This window comes from Diabrotica virgifera, chromosome 1 (genome assembly GCF_917563875.1).
Source record: "Diabrotica virgifera virgifera chromosome 1, PGI_DIABVI_V3a".
In the NCBI taxonomy this organism is placed as follows: domain Eukaryota; kingdom Metazoa; phylum Arthropoda; class Insecta; order Coleoptera; family Chrysomelidae; genus Diabrotica; species Diabrotica virgifera.
Window position 1 is genome coordinate 315,418,547 of NC_065443.1, and position 21,245 is coordinate 315,439,791.

The 21,245-nt window shown below is 32.1% G+C and overlaps 1 protein-coding gene and 1 long non-coding RNA gene across 2 annotated transcripts in view; both read right to left on the bottom strand.

Annotated features, from left to right (window-relative positions):
- The window catches only part of LOC126886400 (adenylate kinase 8), a 42,743-nt gene extending 36,730 nt beyond the window's left edge, over positions 1 to 6,013 (bottom strand). Inside the window, exons 1-2 of the mRNA XM_050653329.1 lie at positions 5,599 to 6,013; positions 920 to 1,101 (exon numbers count right to left, since the gene is read on the bottom strand). Of these exons, the coding sequence (XP_050509286.1) occupies positions 920 to 1,101; positions 5,599 to 5,947 (531 nt within the window). The 5' untranslated portion in view covers positions 5,948 to 6,013. The remainder of the gene's footprint in view (positions 1 to 919; positions 1,102 to 5,598) is intronic.
- A 9,187-nt stretch (positions 6,014 to 15,200) lies between these two features.
- LOC126886410 (uncharacterized) lies at positions 15,201 to 16,944 on the bottom strand. Its single transcript, XR_007698604.1, has 2 exons — positions 16,785 to 16,944; positions 15,201 to 15,365 (listed from the first exon to the last, which is right to left on the bottom strand). It is a non-coding gene; the product is annotated as an uncharacterized LOC126886410 (long non-coding RNA).
- Between the last annotated feature and the right edge of the window lie 4,301 nt (positions 16,945 to 21,245).

Below are 21,245 nucleotides of genomic sequence, written 5' to 3' on the forward strand. Positions count from 1 at the left end.
GACCTATAAACTTACACTCTATTTATTGTTTCCCACCTTTAGATGTATTAGTCCTGTCGTCAGGGGGGTATAGCGGCCTCCTTAATTCAGATGGATTTACCCAAATTTTTTTATGTATTTTGACCCGTAGAACACGAATTTTTTGGGTAACAGTTGATCCGGATGTCGATAAGATTGTTATAAACAAAGAACTTGAGGAATTAAATAACAGCAGCAAAACAAAACATTTTTGAATTTATACTTCTTTAGGCGCGATTGAGAGTAAAATTTCATAATACTACGCGCATGCGCACACAGACAGTATGGCGTTTAGTTGCTAAATTTTTCAAGTTATGTATAAATATATCAGTGCAAGAAAAGTTGTGAAAAGAATATATTAGTGTTTTTAGTAAATATATTTATTATAATTTTTGTGTCTTTGGATTTGTCTTCCTCAGGAGCAAGATGAGTATTATTAAAACATTTTATTGTATATTTATTATACTTCACTTTGTCTGTTTGTTACCGTGAATTGTCATTAGGTACGTCCGAACCGATACAGACAGAGTCCTCGTAGCGTATTTGGTATAGCATTTAGCCAGAGATCGAGAGGTCTTGAGTTCGAATCCGGAGCAATCCTATACTTTTTTTTATTTTTTTGAAAGCGGTAAGCACAAAATTAGTTTGGTGTTTAAAAAAAATTAAAACAAACTGTTTAAAGTATATTTATTTTTAAGAAATCATATAATAGAAGTGTAACTTCTTACGTGCGTACAAAGTACACACACATTCTAACCAAACTAGACTGTAAATTTATAGGTTTTTATCGCTAAATCTCCCACCTCCACTAGTGTGCTAGCGCGCTCATCAATGTATTCTACAGCCTTTTTTTAATTAGACTAACATATTGGCTAACCCTCTTCCATAGGTAAAAACTTACTTTGCAATATAAAATGTCTTCGACGTTAGGCTGCAACGGTGCTATCAAATGGAAGGTATGCGTAGGAATTATACCAAGCAGCAATAGTTGTTTCGCATCATTCACATTCCTGATACAATCCACCATGATCCAGCCATGAGAGTAATAATTTTCCTGGCGAACAATTAATGACAAACATTTTGCTACAAAGAAAAATATCAACCAATAATTTAAATTGAATAGGTACGAAAATTAAAAATATTTACAATACAAAGCAAGTATACAAAACTATAATCAGACCAACAATGCTATACTCTGTCGAGACATGGATTATGAACAAAACCATGGAAAACACATTAGAAGCATGGAAAAGATACTTCGCAGAATGTTTGGTGGAAAAGCGGTCGAGGAAGAATGAATAAAACTAACTTCTGTAGAAGTATACCAATCGTATGCTAACCCTCCAGCAACAAAAGTGGTGAAAAAACGTAGATTAGAATGGCTTAGAAGTTTGGCAGCTGAAACAAAGAACAGAGAAAATGTTACTAGTAACAGAAATATACTTCTGTAGAAGAGCATCAGGCAAATCAAGACGAGATCGGATACCAAATGAGAGAATATGAGACATGATGGGAGTCACACATACAATAATTGATGACATAAAAACAAAACAACTAAGATGGTATGATCATCTACAGAGAATTGCAGATAACAGGATCCCTAAACAGATTTTGGCGTGGACACTAGAAGGGAAAAGAAAAAGAGGAGGGCCGAGAAGAAGCTGGAGAGAGAGAATGGAAAAAGAACTAGAGGAAAATAAAATTCCTTCAGCTCTACGCTCACACAGAGAAGAATGGCGATTAGAAGTCGGAAGGTGTCGGAGAACGTCGTCAACCAATAGTAGTAGCAGAAGGGCTTGGACATCTAGAAATTATGCAAGGTAATAGACAAATTAAGATTATTGGTTGGAAAGTAACTGAGGGCAAAAAAGAGAGGAAGGTCAAGAAAGAAATGGAGAGATGGAGTGATGGAAGATGTCAGAGAGTTGGAAATCAGAGATTGGAAGCTGACAGTTAAGAACAGAAAACGATGGAAATTATCCATCGAGCAATGGTTCTAAGAGGCGTTATATTTATTGTTGTATAATTTTTATGGGGAAAATTTAGAAAATACATTTATATCAGAGACCACGAGATCATAGATTTTCATCGCCCTGTATATGACCAAAAATTGTAAATATTATAATTTAGTTAGTAAACAGTGTTTTCGCGGAAAGTGAAATCGTTAAAGTGGTTTGTTAATGGGTTTTTGAACGGACTTAGACAATGGTGGGGGAAGATTAGAAAGTACATTTTATTTCGCTTTGGAATCGACAATAGGACATTTGTAAATGATTTGTAGGAGGAGAGAGAGTAAACAAATTTATTGAGTTTAGAATATAAGGCTTTTTGTTTAGCATTTTGAAACAACGAAAGTAATTTGGTATCTCCTAGAATTTAACAAAACGGAAAAGTTGTATACAAAATAAATTGGTTCTTAACCTTCCGATGACCAACCTTTTTTTGTTACACAGATGACCAAGGGGGGGGGGGGGGGGGAAATGACCCCAGGTCAAAAATGTCAAAAATGACAATTAACAAAAAAATTAAGTTTTTTTTATTGCATGGACTTTATGTCATTCAGCCAGTCACAACATGAGTATTAGTGTCATGTGTAGTGTGTATGTTGAGTAAGTGTCTTGTTACTTTGCAAAGTCGACGTCATTAGCGTAAAACTACTTGGAATTACACATAATAGACGGTGTTTTACTAAACATCAACTTCAGAATATATTTTTTATTCGTAAAATATTGGGAATTTTTTTTATTTCAAAATATGAGGATATCTAGAATGATATTAAAGTCAAATAAAAAAATAATAAGGTTAAAAATTGAAAATACTTTTGAATATATAAAAAAAAACATACGCTGGGGTCACAATTTCCCCCGCTTGGTCATCCGAAGGAAAAGAAATGAAAATATGGATGTAGTGGGTAGAGAGGATGCTTGTGATTGGCGAAAAAAGATGGATGGAAGGGATGAGAGTGTTGAGTCTGAGTTTGAGAAGAGAAAAAATGGTCACTGTGTAATGAATATCTGGAGAGTGCAGTCCAGTTTTTAAAAACTGAGAAGTCGGTGTAAAGTGGTGAAATTGGCCTTTGCGAGCAGAATCGTGATGAAAAAGAAATCGTTGACCGAGTTGAGAAGTTAATTTTCCTTATGCCCGAGGAATTTCCTGTTTTCTATCTAGAACGAGTAGCCGGTGGGTATCAATTTGCACAAGATATCGAGCAGAGAGAAAACCGAATAGAGATTTCGAGCGAGTCCCGTTGTTTGTTTTTTTGTGAAGCAGTTTGGACGAGAAGGACCTTTCGCTACATCCTAGGAGTACGTGTGGGGGAATCAGGACTACGCAATCCAAGAGAAGAAGTAAACAAGAAACAAAAAGGTTAGTCAGAATTTTTGTGAAACGGAGAGAGTTTGTTTTATATCCACACCATATTTGTTTATTTTTTATTGAACAGTTCTATAGCATAATCTAGTTATTCCAAAATTTAAAGAAGAAATAAGTAATCAATTCAAAAGGAGAAAAGTAAATTTTAGTTTTTTTTTTAAGAATAGTCTAGCGAATTATTTAAATAAGATTTTTGTTAAAACGAAGGAAATATCAGAATTAGAGCTTAATTTATTAGATGAGAAATAGTTGCAACAGAATTGAATTTTAGTATAATTTTTCAATCTGATATTTTTATGGTATATTGGATAAATAAAAAATATTTGTAACATTTATATGACATCGAGTGGGACAACATAAAGTTTAGGGCTTAGGGCAACGGCCATGCAACAGCATGAATTTTGTGAACAGTGTTGCCATATCTGTTTATAATTTAGACATATGAATTTAGACCTTGTTTAAAATTTTTTTTTATAATTTAGATGTTTATTTCATAGGTTAGTTTATTCATTTAAGTTAGTTTCTTTTTATTACTATTTAGTATTTTAGATATTTTATTAGTTACAGTTTAGAAATCTTCACATTGTTTAGTGTTTCTATTAACTTTTGCCACTATTGATTTTTATATAATTTTAATGCTTTTAATATATTTTCTGATTTATATCTAACATTTCTTTTCGATTTTTAAATTATATATTGTGTTCTATTCAATTTTGAATTTTAGATGTTACAGTAAGAAATATTTTACAACATGGCAACACTGTCAGTGTTTTTAGATTACCTCAAATGTCAACTACAAATTGGTTATGTTTGGTTGCCCTAAACTTGATGTTGTCCTGTATTTAATTTCCCTGTTTTGTCCCTGGATGAATGAACTGAAGAAATTCATTAAAATTAAAATAGCTCTGAGATGAATAAAATTTATTAGAAAATTTAATTTAATTTTGGTTTTGTTTTACATAAAGTAATAATTAAAATAATTAAGTAAATAATCAAAATAAGAATTTGCTGATCAATCTCATAACAGAGAGAAATACAGAGCATAACAATATGTACATACTGTTACGCGATTGACTCTACTATTTTATTTATTTATATCTTTAGGCACTAAGTTTAATTTAAATAAAGGAAGACTTACTTATATTATTTTATTTACATCACTTATTTATTTTAATAATTACAAATAACACCAACTAACACATCTAATTTATTTACAACTCAAATTTATGATTTAATTAACTAAACATAATAACTTCGATAACTAATATATACATTTCATTAAATCCGATTTCGAATACAATAATATCACGCGTCGCGGCTCGTTCATTGACTGACTGACTGCTGCTTAAAAATCATCCGCTTATATAGATACGGCTCTGCTTCGAGAACATTTGGAAGGCCTGAGGCGGGTCTCCGCCTATCATCGGGAAACTTCTGGATTAGCGGAGACATTACTCGTCGATGACGTGTCGCTGTTGTTTGTTGACTGCTAGGGGCAGGACCGGCCTCAGTTAGAAATTCGTCACAATACGAAAATCCAAAACATTTACCTAAAACTTCTGAATTGGCTACATCAAAATCAGCATTTCATAACAGTTTGCCACTGACTGGCGTGTTATAACAAACTGTTTCGTTACTTTAGCTACTTCAGAAGATAATTCCTGGAGATTTACTTTGGGAGATGGTAAAAACAATATTCTCGGGACATCTGTGCTCTTCGCGGCATTCAATAGAATCTGTTTGATGAAGAGGACATGATCATCCGGTTTTTGTATGACCAATTCCCTAACTATCTCGTGAAACAAGTCGTAAACCATACAGAACACATTGGAAGCATGGGTAAATACTTCGCAGAATGTTTTTGGAAAAGTTTTAGATGAAGAATAGAGAAGACGAACAAATGTATAGAAGTGTACCAATGGCATGACCAATATTCCCCAATACAACATAACAAAATACCCTCAAATAACAAAAGTAGTGAAAAAACAGACTAGAACGGCTCGCACACCTCGGAAGGATGCAAGATAATAGACAAATCAAGAATATTGGTTGGAGAGTAGGTACCTGAGGGCAAAAAAAGATTAAGTCCAAGAAAGAAATGGATGAGAGTTGGATGCTGACAGTTAAGAACAGAAAACGAAGGAAATTATCTATCTAGCAATGGGCCTAAGAGGCCTGTTAATACATACGAAAATCCAAAATATTTACCTAGAACTTCCGAACTGACTACATCAAAATCAGCATTTAGACAGTTTGCCACTGATTGGCGTGTTATAACAAACTGTTTTGTCACTTTAGCTACTTCCGAAGATAATTCCTGGAGATTTACTTTGGGAGATGGCAAAAACAATATTCTTGGGACGTCTCTGCTCTTCGCGGCATTCAGTAGAATCTGTTTGGTGAAGAGAACGTGATCATCTGGTTTTTGTATGACCAATTCCCTAACTATCTCGTGAAACAAATCATAGATTCGGTGCTTTTCCAAGTAGGGAATGTGCCAAAGTGGAAATTTTAGTGGAATTTTTTTCTTTTCTGGTGTAATGGTAAGTTCGTTCATTTTGATTGACGTTTTGACTATTTGTGTACAAGTTTGTCTACAAATGACTACGTTATGAAATGATAATATAAGTATACCTACCTACTTTGACATGTGATATCATGGATATTTATTGACTTTTATTTTAAAATGTTTAAAAACGAAGTATTGGACAAATTAAAAATAGCTTTATTGTTACCAATAGCATCAAAATGACTAATTTCAAAACATCCTTCTTCTTCTTCATTCAAGGGTGTAGGAATATGTTGCCTTTGTTGTGGAATGGTTCTATTCCTCCAACATAAGTAGAGAACCAAACTGGTTGAATATAAACGACTTCGATTAACAATTCTTCTTCTCACAAAGTATTAAATACCTCTTAATAATTAAAATACTGTTGTATGGAGTTGAGTCGTGGACTCTCACAGACGCCACCTGCAAGAAAATTGAGGCTTTTGAAATGTGGCTTTATCGTCGAATCCTGAAGGTATTTATACCGACCACGTTACTAATGAGGGTGATTTGCTGAGAATACAAAAAGAAAAAAAGCTGTTAACCACAATAAAAGCAGCCAAAACCGAATACCTCGAAAGAAATACTAGGACCAGGAAGGCGAAGGTTTTCCTGGTACGTGGTTCAACACAACAACAACAAGAAGAAGAAGAATAATTAAAATAATTAAATACATGTAGATAACAACTGGAATGTGAGCTTGTTTGAACACAGCCCGATTGTGAGCGTGTTCAAACACAGCACGTATGTGAGCTTGTTCAAACACAACCCGAGTGGGCTTGTAGTGCAGCCCGAATGTAGTCTTGTTTGAACACAGCTCGAATGTGGCTTGTTAAAACACAGCCCGGATGTGGGCTTGTTGGCACACAGCCTGAATGTGAGCTTGTTCACACACAGCCGAAATGTGAACTGTGAGTAGTAGGTACCTAGACAAAGACTAAAGGGCCAGTACTTTATGTCCTGGTTAAACCTCGGTTAGCTAACCGGGGTTTAATCGGGACAGAAAAGTACCTCAAGGGCCTCTTGCGTTGTAATAAAAGCAATTATAATTATTATTATAATTATTTATGAATATACACACACCGGCAAAATTAGCCGAACAGGTTAAAAATGGGACATGTTTGATGTCTCGTATTTCATAAACCAGTGGTCCGATTTGAGTGATTCTTTCAGTATGTTATAGCCTTATTATTTAAGAATATCGTTGTAATAATAATATTGTTACTAGACAGGTAAATACCATTTTATACTGGGTGTACCAATCATACTGTGTTTTTTTCGTAAAGTTTGGAACACCCTGTGGAATATTCTAGCATATGTAAAATATTAGAATTAATACTCGATTGTAGACTTAGGCTTGCATCATTTTCCTTTTCGATTCATTTACTTATGTGAGATAATAAAAAAGTTATGTACGTTAACAGCTATCCATGTTTTTCATCAATAAATCCTCATAGTAGGGGAGGAAAGTATACTAAATTTGCAGTTACTCGAGCGTTATGGGGACCTATGGGATTGTGAAGAGTATGTGCTAAAATCAGAAAAAGGTTAAGTTAAGTTTTCCATAAAGTGGGGGACTTTTCATTTTTTAATTTAATGTTCCATTTGAAACAATCATTTTTCTCCGATTATAGCGCTGTCTATCCATAATTCGAAAAAATATGTCGAATAAAAGTTGCTTATTTTTACGTAAAGAATCTAAATCTGCAATAAAAATTGGGGGCTCCTATTTAATATTTTAAATTAAATCCCCACCCCACCTCCGTGGGGGCTCGTGACACCCCACGGAGAGGGGTGGGGGGTAAATTAAAAATTATAAATACGACCCCGCGATATTTTGCGAAATGAACATTAGATCGTAAAACTGCAAAATATACCTATTCAATATTTTTCAAAAATCTACCGAATGGCACCAAACACAACCCCCCACGGAGGTGGGGTGGGGGGTTACATTAAAATATTAAATAGGAGCCCCCAATTTTTATTGCAGATTTGGATCCTTGACGTAAAAATAAGCAAGTTTTATTCGCAACGTTTTTTCCTATTATGGATAAATGGCGCTATAATCGGAAAAAACGATTGGTGAAAATGGAAAATTAAATTGAAAAATGGAGAGTCCCACACTTTATGGAAAACTTAACTTAACTTTTTTTGGTTGTAGCACCCACTCTTCACAATCCACTCCAGGTCCCAAGAACGCTCGAGTAATTGCAATACTTTTCTCCCCTACTATGAGGATTTATTGATAAAAAACATGGTCAGTTGTTAAAGCACATAACTTTTTTATTTTCCAACATAAGCAAATGAATCAAAAAAGAAAATGTTAAGAAAGCATAATTCTACAATCGAGTTTTAATTTTAATATTTTATATACGCTGGAATATTCCACAGGGTGTTCCGAACTTTAAGAAAAAAACACAGTATGCTTGTTACACCCGGTATAAAATGACATTTACCTGTCTAGCAACAATATTATTACACCGATATTCTTAAATAATAAGGCTATAACATACTAAAAGAATCACTCAAATCGGACCACTGGTTTATGAAATACGAGACATCAAACATGTCCCATTTTTAACGTGTTCGGCTAATTTTGCCGGTGTGTGTAATAATAAGTATAATTGCGTTTATGTCTATATTATGCATATATTTCTGTCCCGATTAAACCCCGGTTAACTAACCGGCTGTTAACGGAGACATAAAGTACCGGGCCTAAATGTAAATTTTGAAACAAGTAGGTACCTAAGTGGACTTCGCAAGTCCTAGGTTTTCACCCAAAGTGACCGAAAGTAGAACCAGAAGTCGATATTTGAACTGTTCGTGTAACTTAGCCTCGGATTGATATACGATTTCACTAATTTTGAGTTATTTTTACTAAACTTTCGGTCATAATTGTTTAAACGGGAAATGGCTTCAAAACAGGAACTAAAGATTCAAGCTCGACTTTTCGATTGCGATTAATATGTCACATATTAGTCGAGGAAATGAAGCTGAAAAAATGGCAAAACCTCGCAATTTTTTCGTCCACCATCGATTTGTACAAAAATTTGGGATTAGGCTCATTTCACCCTCTAGTTCATTTTCTATATTGAGCCGTTGTACGCTTTTGGTTTTTAAGGGTGACAACTACCCCTAGTTGTAAAAAATTATAAAATAACATTTTAAACTATAATATTGTCAACATTTGGTTCTTATTAGTTACATAATGAATGTTTTATGCTTTAAGATATACTATTTATAACATTTCAACCCTTAAAACCACCCTCGTTGGAGCTATATATAAATAATTTACTTATCCTAAAAGAATAATTTCGGCATCGATTTACATAAAAATTTGGAATTAGGATCATCTCACCCTGTACTTCATATTCTATATCATGCTTAAGGGCGTTGATTATTTTTAGGGATGTAAACAACCCCTTATATTGTCAAAAATTATATAAAAACATTGTATACTTTAATATATGGGTAAAATTTGGTTTTGATTGGTTAAATAATGATTGTTTTATAGGTACTTTAAGATATAATATCATAATATTTCAACCCTTAAAAACCACCCTTAATAACATTACAGTTTTTATAAGTAGATATTTTAATAGGTCTATACAGAAAAAAAAAGTAGAATTAAAGAATTACAAAAACATTTATTTACACAAAAATACGAATTTACAAATATGTGCAAATACAAATACAAATAGTTTTTTAGTCATCTTCCAGTATACGAACCGGTTCTGTGATATTATACATACATTGAAAATTATCCATAAGCAGACTATCCGAATTTTTCGAAAAAAAATTCGTTTTATAAACATAGCTCCTTCATTTTTGGCGGTGAAAAATTTTTTCAAAAATGACTTTGTAGTATTTTTGAAGAGTTATAAGTCTCTGTAAACTAAATTCCGTCAGACCCCTCAGTTTTTAATTAGGGTGGGTTTAAAGGGTTCGAATAAGGGGGTGTTTGCTCGTAAATAGAGGTTTTAAACAGCTATATCTCGCTTACTGTTCACTGTAATGAAAATCTATGCACAAGCGAATTTTAGTTATTAAGGGAGCAATAATTTGGTAATGAATCATTTTTTCGTATCTCCAGTATTTTCGGAGATATTTTGAAGTAAAAGGTGAAAAATGGGAAATTCCAAAAAATTAATTTTCCTTTGAACTGAAATTTTTCTAAAACTAGGCCTTTTAAATGGGTCAAACTTCTTGGGTGTATTGATAATTTAAATATAAAAGGAATTGCAGAAAGGTGAAGACCAATTTTTAATCAGGAGGGTAGTTAGGGGGTTGTTTTCACTGATTTTTTCATAGAGAAAAGCAGGTACCGACCTTTTTTTGATCATAAGTCGCTTACTTGTCAGATTAGAAACTTTTTATAATTTTTTTTCGAAAGGCCTAACTGTATGCTTGAAAAAATATTATTTAACTTTTCCTCGAAAAATGCAAAGTTTTTCCGTTATTTTACTTTGAATATTTCAAATTATGCATTTGACGAAAAAAGCTAACTTTTAACATCCCGTATCTCGGTTTGTATTGGTCTTAGCGATATTACAGAAAAACAATTTGGTTTGTGTTACTAAAAGATACAATTTTGATATCTACAGTTTTTTTGATAAAATGCATATTTTTAGAGGTATTCTCAAAAAACCATCTAAAAAAGACGATTTTTTCATCGAAAAACTGTTACTTGCAAGCGCGAATAACTCAAAAAATATTAGTTTTACGAAGAAAATGTAACAAATATTTTTTTCTTATAATCACTTTTTACATCGATTTACATAGTTAAAATGTAATAAAAAATTCCCGCCCCCGTGATGGGGTGGCAACCACCCCAAGGTTTTAGCGTACAGCGGCATGATATAGAAAATGATCCTTGGACTATTCCCTACCTTCTGTGAAAATTTCAAGGAAATCCATGCTGGACGAAAAAATTGCGAGCCAAAATGCTTCATTTCCTCGACTATATGTAACTTACTATATTTCCGCGACTATAAGTTAGAACTTTTTAACGGAAAATGATATTAAAACCAAAAGTATAAATATATTTGTTTTTATCTTGATAGCACGTCGAATAATATTGTCGAGTTGTAACTCTAAAACCAGAAGTCAGAGGTCAAATTTGTCATCGTTAATATCCTTGGGTTATAAACTTCCATTCGACGTCTCATTGTCATTCTATCTGTATTAATAACGGAGGAGTTATATTCGCGGACAGACGGACAGACAGGCATGAAACTGGAAGTATATTAATTATTTGTTCTCGTCTTGCTAAGATGCGTCGAATAATATATTGCTTGTACTATTCGGGCAGTTTTAAAACAGTACTTCTGGTTGCAACTCTAAAACCGGAAGTCCTCGGTCAAATTACTTATCTCTTATCTTTATTACCATCCTTGGGTTTTAAGCTTTCATTCGATACCTCATTTGTCATTCTATCTGGTATACTTACGAAGGAGTTGTCTTTACGGACGAACAGACGGATGTCGATAATTAAACGTTTTCAAATTTTTTCAAAATAGGGCTTTTCATCGATTGTCATTTGTTTCGAGCTTCTGTCATGTGTCAGATAATATTAATATATCTATGTCATACGTCTTTGGTTTGTATCATTGGTTATATCTTAGACAAGGAAAGAGAGAGGACGAGTAATCCTTGACCAAAAGTGAAGCCAAACTGACACCTGGGCCCTGATTCTAAATCAAATTTCGACCAAAAACAAGTCGCTTTCAATATGGCGACTGTCGAAATTATTTGACACGGAGATGAATGAATGGCCAAAAGCGAGGTTAGGTTTAGTTTAGATGTGTTTTGTTTATTTCTTGCAAGGAAAACTAAATCAAAAGGTATTATAATATAGCTGGGTTTAATTGAAATTTGCTTGTTTTGAGGAATTAGATAGAATAGTATTAAATTAGAAATATAATAATTGAGAATGTCCACAACATGAATCATCAACTCAATGAAAGATGTGAGGTAATAATCTGGGAAAATTAGTAAAAAACAAGGAAAATTAATTACCAGCTATTTTATTGCTGGACATGCTGAAATCAAATCTTAAGATTTCCTATATTAGTAATATAGCTGTGCAAAGTCCACAGAAAGTGTGTTATTTTGTTTATAAACAAATTAGCACTCCGAAATCTTTTTTTTTTATTATTGCTCTATAACTCCGAAAATTTTAACTTTAAACCAAAACACTCACATAAAAATTGACAGTAATTTAATTCTGCACATTGATAATTTATTCCAATTTCCTTCGACGGAAATTTTCTTCGGAAAATTCGGGTTTTCCAAACAAAATCTTTAATTTTCAACTAAAATTTGAGGGAAGTAATTATTTATCAATAATTAAATAATTTGGTGACAGTGACATAAATCTTTTTTGTTATGAGTGTCTTGAAGATATGAAAATTTGTATGTACAAAGAGGACCGGAATTAAAAGGTATCTAATGGTTTAAAGATTAAAATCCTGTTGTTTATAACTCTGTCGCAAATGCCGGTCAAATTTGACCGGTTATACCTGGAATCACTCCTCGCAATTCAATTTGTTTTTCTTCGAAAAGGACACAGAAGCCGTGCTCTTTTCAACAGCGTTAACTTAATTTAATTTAATCTAATATTTTCTGAGGGGTTCTATTTGTTTATAAGCCAAAAAATTGTTTCTTTATAACATTCCTGAGACCGCTCAAATGGTCCAATTTCAATCCTGTAAGGTACGTTGAATAGGTATAGTGCTTTTTTATATGAAAATCATAGTTATTCTGGTGTATCATAATCTTTCTGGTTATTATTTCGACCGAAATTTTTTAATTAACATTTTAATTATTGCTAAACTATTGGTTAGATTGTCGCCGGTCTCCTGATATACAGAGAGGGGCTAAATTATGGAATAAATTCATTTTCTCTAAAATGGACGATTTTAGAGAAAAATCCCGAAACAGGTCGATTTTTATTTTTAAATTAAATTTCTTGGCATATATTTCAAACTAGTGACGTCATCCATCCGAGCGTGATGACGTAATTATTTTTTTAAATAGGAATATGGGTTCGTGTTGTAGCGCATTTACAAAGGCGTTCAATGCTCTATTCAGTATTATAAACATTAATATCATTATTTATACAGGGAGGCCAAAAAAAATTTTGAATTAAATTAATTGACGCAAGAAGAAGAATGCATGTAATTTATTTAACTCAAAATACATTCTATTGCTGTCAGAAAATAGAAAAAAATGTTTATTTTGCAAATAAACATTGCTTTTAGCTTAAATTAAAAGTTCAAACTGCCAATAGGTAGGAGGGAGGCTGTTTGTGATTTAATTTAAGCGAAAAGAAATGTTTATTTGTGAAATAAACCTTTTTTTCTATTTTCTGACAGCAGTACAATGTATTTTGAGTTAAATAAATTACATACATTCTTCTTTTTGCGCCAATTAATTTAATTCAAAATTTTTTTTGGCAACCCTGTATAAATACCTAATGATATTAATGTTTATATTACTGAATAGAGAATTAAACGCCCTTTCAAATGACCTACCACACGACCCCTATTCCCATTAACAAAATTATCGATTACGTCATCACGCTCAGATGGATGACGTCACTAGTATGAAATATATGCCAAAAAATTGTAATTTAAAAATAAAAATCGACCTCTTTCGGGATTTTGCTCCAAAATCGTCCGTTTTAAAGAAATGAATTTATTCCATAATTTAGCCCCTCTGTATAATCTACTATAATAAATCTTTCATGTCTTCAATTATTTAATTATTGATAAATAATTAGGTACTTCCCTAAAATTTTAATTGAAAATGGCAGATTTTTTGGGAAAACTCGGATTTTCTGAGTAAAATTTTTGTTGAAGGAAATCGGAAAAAAAATAACTTTGTGCAGAACTAAATTACGGTGAATTTTTATTTGAGTGTTTTTGGCTCAAAGGAAAAATTATAGGAGTTACAGACCACTAATTGAAAAAAAAAAGAAGATTTAGGAGTGCTAATTTGTTTATAAATAAAATAACACACTTTCTGCGCACTTGTCATACCCCATATTACTAATATATGCAATCTTAAGATTCGATTTTAGCAATAAAATAGCTGGTAAATAATTTTTCCCAAAAATGGTATTTTTTCGATAATTTTCCCAGACTATCAACAAAATCCAAGAAACCGAAGCGCCAACCCAAATTCTGAGCAGTCTCAACATGATAAGGTTAATATCCCCAAGAATCGCAGGCTGTCATGGCGGTGTCGAAATGAAATTGCGACTGTCGAAATGAATTAGAATCAGGCCCCTGGGCCCTGATTCTAAATCAAATTTCGACCAAAAACAAGTCGCTTTCAATATGGCGACTGTCGAAATTATTTGACACGGAGACATAGACACGGAGATGAATGAATGGCCAAAAGCGAGGTTAGGTTTAGTTTAGATGTGTTTTGTTTATTTCTTGCAAGGAAAACTAAATCAAAAGGTATTATAATATAGCTGGGTTTAATTGAAATTTGCTTGTTTTGAGGAATTAGATAGAATCCCAATAAGCACAAGTACGTACATAAGACATACTAAGTACGTACTGATGGAACATAAAGTACATACAATGTACGTACTTTGCTGTACGAAGTACGTACTTAATACATACATAAGGCGTACATTTTCCAAATTATGGTACATACCTAGTACATACTGAAGGTACGTACCTAATACGTACTGACGGTACGTACCTAGTACGTACTGACGGTACATACTTAGTACATACTGACGGTACGTACTGAAGGTATGTACATAGTAGATACATATTGAAGGTATGTACGTAGTACATACTATACAGTGATGAGCGCACTAATAACCGACAAAATAACGCAAAAGATGGAAAACATATTAAGTTGTGAGATAAAAAGAGATTAACCTAGTGTAGGTGTTAAATTTAGCGATAGTAACTTATAGATTGACGTTATATTGATTGTTTCCCACCTTTAGATGTATCGGACGATTTTGAGAAATGCCACTGTCACAGTGACAGTTTTAGTTGACATACTCCTCTGATACGTCTAAAGGTGGGAAACAATCAATATAATATCAATTTATATGTTACTATCGCTAATTTTAACAACTCTACTAGTTTTATTTCTTTTTATCTCACAATTTAATATGTTTTCCATCTTTTGCGCTATGTTGCCGGTTATTAGCGCGCTCATCACTGTATATACATAATATTATGTACATACTATATATACTTATGATGATTTATGTAAATAAAAGTAAATATAGGTGAATATATCTTTATTATTTAAAAAAAAAATAATTTCAATTTTTATTCTGATTCCTTTTCCTTGAAAGTTTTTAAGCGATCCCTGGCTCTCCTCAACCATCGTCCAATTTCTTGCTCCGCCACCTTCTTATCACTACATTTTTGACTTTTTATTGCAGCTTCTATAAAGAAAGAATATCAAATTATAAAACTGGATACTTTTGATAAAGAATATTTTATCACAACCATCATCAACTGAAGCATTAATTAACCCATGGAAATACACCCATATAAATAAATAATACTGCTAAATGTATGTCTGCCTTGTGTGTCTCCGAAAATCAATTCATTTTTGCAACTGCTCTAAATATTTAGAAATTTAGAAGTGGGTTGTTTTTACAATAATTTAAAAAAATCTGTTTTAAGACTGATGTCCCTCTAGTACGATTAAATGCTTTATTTTAAGCCCAATAAATTATAGTTAACTGTATAGTACATATCTTTGTTACATAATGCATTTAATTACAGTCAATTGTAGTTTTTATACAGTCAAATTTATGCAGTGCGCAAATGAAAATTCCTGGAAATGAAATTCTTCGTGTCAGGAAAACAAATCCTATTAGTGTAAACCCCTTCAATGTCACATTTACTGCAAGACATGTAACCAGAATGACCTTTAGTACATGTAATGTATGCTTTAGCAGGAGCATCACAAATAAAACCTTTAATTTTAATAAAATAAGTTCTACTTTCATATTTCATACCATTATTAATTATTTCTATGGCATCTTCTACAAATTTTTCTAAAAATAAATTAGAACCTTTGGGTTTCTCATAACCGTGATATATACCGTGATATATATAATCTCGTAACCCTGATATATATAATATACCAACTATATCAACTGGCCCCTGTTTCGGATATAAACTGCATAAAATTGGATACACTTGACTGGATGAACTTTTTGAAAGTGGAAGACCATCTATATTAATTAAAATTTCTACAGTATCAAGACACTCTTCTCCAGAATACTGAGACAGTAGTTTTTGCAAACAATTTCTCAATCCAAAATGAATGTAGTGACCTGAGTTTATTGGTTGTAGAATAGTTTTCCTTGGAGTGTGTAACAGAGTTCTAGCATCTCGGGGTAATTCAGGATGATATGGTTTTAAAATATTTAACAGGTCATTAATAGCCACATGTGTAATATTATGTTTACAGCACCATTCTGATAAGCTACTGGTAAGACTTTTAATATATGTAGTATCCTCCGTAGTATCACTAATACATTTTTCATCTTCTAATAATATATTCTCATATTCAAAACAGAGTGTGTCTGAAAGAGAGTGTGGTAATGGATGATGTTCTAAATTTTCAAAAACATCCATTGAATTATCATTAGTGTCTGTCATATCCATAGTTTTATTATCTAAACTAGTATTTCACTTTTCACTGAAATATTAAAACTAGATATTTTTTGCACATTCATTTCCTTAAATCGTTTCAATTGCTTTGTAGCATTTTTGTAATGTTTACTATTTGATGACATGTCTAAAATTTAAAATAGATACCTAAATGATGAATTAATTGTTAAAATTACCTTTTTATTCACCAATATGAAAAAAAATTCATATTTGAAGTACAAAAACAAGCAAAACTTATGACTCTTAAAGTTTGCCAAATGGTTTTGTTTTAAATATACTTATTTTTTATTTAATTTTATTTATCTAACTTCCTCGCCCACAAAATACATTTTTCAGTATGACTATAATCATAGATATATTATACTCTAGATTGCGCCTTACGATCTTAAAATGGGTGACGGTTGCGACAGAGATAAATGAGCCTATTTGGTCGGTAGTCTCTTTCTAATTCAAGGGGAGTATCGACGACGTCACTATCCTACTCTATCGACGAGTATTTTAGATGATTTGACAGTTCGAGCGGATGGCAACGAGAACTGGTCGTTTGTCTTCGGACGTGGATAATCCTGGTTCGAATCCCATACCAATCTTTGCTTTTTTTATTTTTTATTTAATCAATATTGCGTTTATTAGATATTATTATATCTCTAAAATAAATCTAAGCAAAGAAATATATAACAAATAAGAAAAACTGTGTAGGTACCTATAGATTTTTAAAAATATAAAAGCCAGTTATTTTTTTAATAAGTTAATGGTACAATAGTATAAAGTAATTGTTAAAAATATTCGTACAAATTACCAATAATTAATATCAACATAATGTACCATGATCGATTTATTAATTGAATCGGTCATTTCAAAAACAACACGAGACACGAGTCACATATTCCTAATTTTACAGAAGAGCAAAGAAAACTACCTATATAGTCGAAAGATGGATGAAATGGATGACATCAAAATTCAGAGTTATATTGTAGTTTTGTTCCTAATGTTTTTACTGGACTGGTGTCGTTTTTGCACACAACGTTTATCTTAAAGGAGTCTGTTCCTCTCAAAAAGCTAGTTTCTGAAAATTGTGGACTTTGCTGTTTTTGAAATGACCGATTCAATTATAAGTAATTAGATATTATTTTTATTTATGAAACTATTATTACAATTTTTTAAAAAGGTAGAAGCAATACAAACCTTATTCACGTCATTCGAATAAGGCCGAATTTATATTAATAACGAATGACTTATTTTACAAATAATTATGTATTCCAATATTAACTTACTATACATACATTTATTATCTGCTAGATTTACTTAGGTCCATTTTTCAGATGTAAAAATATCTAATAAACGCAATATTGATTAAATTAAAAATAAAAAAGGTAAAGTTGGTATGGGATTCGAACCACGATTATCCATGTCCGAAGTCCAAAGACCATTTCTCGTCACCACCCGCTCGAACTGTCAATACATAATACTCGATAAAGTGGGATAGTCACGTCGTCGATATTCCCCTTAAATTAAAAAGAGACTACCGACCAAATAGGCTCATTTATCTCTGTCGCAACCGTCACCCATTTTAAGATCGTAAGGCGCAATCTAGAGTATTATAAATCTATGCTTGGACGTAATAGTACGTACTTAGTACGTACTCTTCTGTACGTACTGGTATGTACCCCAGTGTACGTACTTAAAACGTACATTTTACATCATGTACGTACAGTACCAAAATTGTACGTACTCAAAACGTACTGTGCTGTTTGGGATAGTAAATTAGAAATATAATAATTGAGAATGTCCACAACATGAATCATCAACTCAATGAAAGATGTGAGGTAATAATCTGGGAAAATTAGTAAAAAACAAGGAAAATTAATTACCAGCTATTTTATTGCTGGACATGCTGAAATCAAATCTTAAGATTTCCTATATTAGTAATATAGCTGTGCAAAGTCCACAGAAAGTGTGCTATTTTGTTTATAAACAAATTAGCACTCCGAAATCTTTTTTTTTTATTATTGCTCTATAACTCCGAAAATTTTAACTTTAAACCAAAACACTCACATAAAAATTGACAGTAATTTAATTCTGCACATTGATAATTTATTCCAATTTCCTTCGACGGAAATTTTCTTCGGAAAATTCGGGTTTTCCAAACAAAATCTTTAATTTTCAACTAAAATTTGAGGGAAGTAATTATTTATCAATAATTAAATAATTTGGTGACAGTGACATAAATCTTTTTTGTTATGAGTGTCTTGAAGATATGAAAATTTGTATGTACAAAGAGGACCGGAATTAAAAGGTATCTAATGGTTCAAAGATTAAAATCCTGTTGTTTATAACTCTGTCGCAAATGCCGGTCAAATTTGACCGGTTATACCTGGAATCACTCCTCGCAATTCAATTTGTTTTTCTTCGAAAAGGACACAGAAGCCGTGCTCTTTTGAACAGCGTTAACTTAATTTAATTTAATCTAATATTTTCTGAGGGGTTCTATTTGTTTATAAGCCAAAAAATTGTTTCTTTATAACATTCCTGAGACCGCTCAAATGGTCCAATTTCAATCCTGTAAGGTACGTTGAATAGGTATAGTGCTTTTTTATATGAAAATCATAGTTATTCTGGTGTATCATAATCTTTCTGGTTATTATTTCGACCGAAATTTTTTAATTAACATTTTAATTATTGCTAAACTATTGGTTATATTGTCGCCGGTCTCCTGATATACAGAGAGGGGCTAAATTATGGAATAAATTCATTTTCTCTAAAATGGACGATTTTAGAGAAAAATCCCGAAACAGGTCGATTTTTATTTTTAAATTAAATTTCTTGGCATATATTTCAAACTAGTGACGTCATCCATCCGAGCGTGATGACGTAATTATTTTTTTAAATAGGAATATGGGTTCGTGTTGTAGCTCATTTACAAAGGCGTTCAATGCTCTATTCAGTATTATAAACATTAATATCATTATTTATACAGGGAGGCCAAAAAAAAATTTGAATTAAATTAATTGACGCAAGAAGAAGAATGCATGTAATTTATTTAACTCAAAATACATTCTATTGCTGTCAGAAAATAGAAAAAAATGTTTATTTTGCAAATAAACATTGCTTTTAGCTTAAATTAAAAGTTCAAACTGCCAATAGGTAGGAGGGAGGCTGTTTGTGATTTAATTTAAGCGAAAAGAAATGTTTATTTGTGAAATAAACCTTTTTTTTCTATTTTCTGACAGCAGTACAATGTATTTTGAGTTAAATAAATTACATACATTCTTCTTGTTGCGCCAATTAATTTAATTCAAATTTTTTTTTGGCAACCCTGTATAAATACCTAATGATATTAATGTTTATATTACTGAATAGAGAATTAAACGCCCTTTCAAATGACCTACCACACGACCCCTATTCCCATTAACAAAATTATCGATTACGTCATCACGCTCAGATGGATGACGTCACTAGTATGAAATATATGCCAAAAAATTGTAATTTAAAAATAAAAATCGACCTCTTTCGGGATTTTGCTCCAAAATCGTCCGTTTTAAAGAAATGAATTTATTCCATAATTTAGCCCCTCTGTATAATCTACTATAATAAATCTTTCATGTCTTCAATTATTTAATTATTGATAAATAATTAGGTACTTTCCTAAAATTTTAAGTGAAAATGGCAGATTTTTTGGGAAAACTCGGATTTTCTGAGTAAAATTTTTGTTGAAGGAAATCGGAAAAAAAATAACTTTGTGCAGAACTAAATTACGGTGAATTTTTATTTGAGTGTTTTTGGCTCAAAGGAAAAATTATAGGAGTTACAGACCACTAATTGAAAAAAAAAAGAAGATTTAGGAGTGCTAATTTGTTTATAAATAAAATAACACACTTTCTGCGGACTTGTCATACCCCATATTACTAATATATGCAATCTTAAGATTCGATTTTAGCAATAAAATAGCTGGTAAATAATTTTTCCCAAAAATGGTATTTTTTCGATAATTTTCCCAGACTATCAACAAAATCCAAGAAACCGAAGCGCCAACCCAAATTCTGAGCAGTCTCAACATGATAAGGTTAATATCCCCAAGAATCGCTATACTCTCCGGCTGTCATGGCGGTGTCGAAATAAAATTGCGACTGTCGAAATGAATTAGAATCAGGCCCCAGGGGCCCTGATTCTAAATCAAATTTCGACCAAAAACAAGTCGCTTTCAATATGGCGACTGTCGAAATTATTTGACACGGAGATGAATGAATGGCCAAAAGCGAGGTTAGGTTTAGTTTAGATGTGTTTTGTTTATTTCTTGCAAGGAAAACTAAATCAAAAGGTATTATAATATAGCTGGGTTTAATTGAAATTTGCTTGTTTTGAGGAATTAGATAGAATAGTATTAAATTAGAAATATAATAATTGAGAATGTCCATAACATGAATCATCAACTCAATGAAAGATGTGAGGTAATAATCTGGGAAAATTAGTAAAAAACAAGGAAATTAATTACCAGCTATTTTATTGCTGGACATGCTGAAATCAAATCTTAAGATTTCCTATATTAGTAATATAGCTGTGCAAAGTCCACAGAAAGTGTGCTATTTTGTTTATAAACAAATTAGCGCTCCGAAATCTTTTTTTTTTATTTTTGCTCT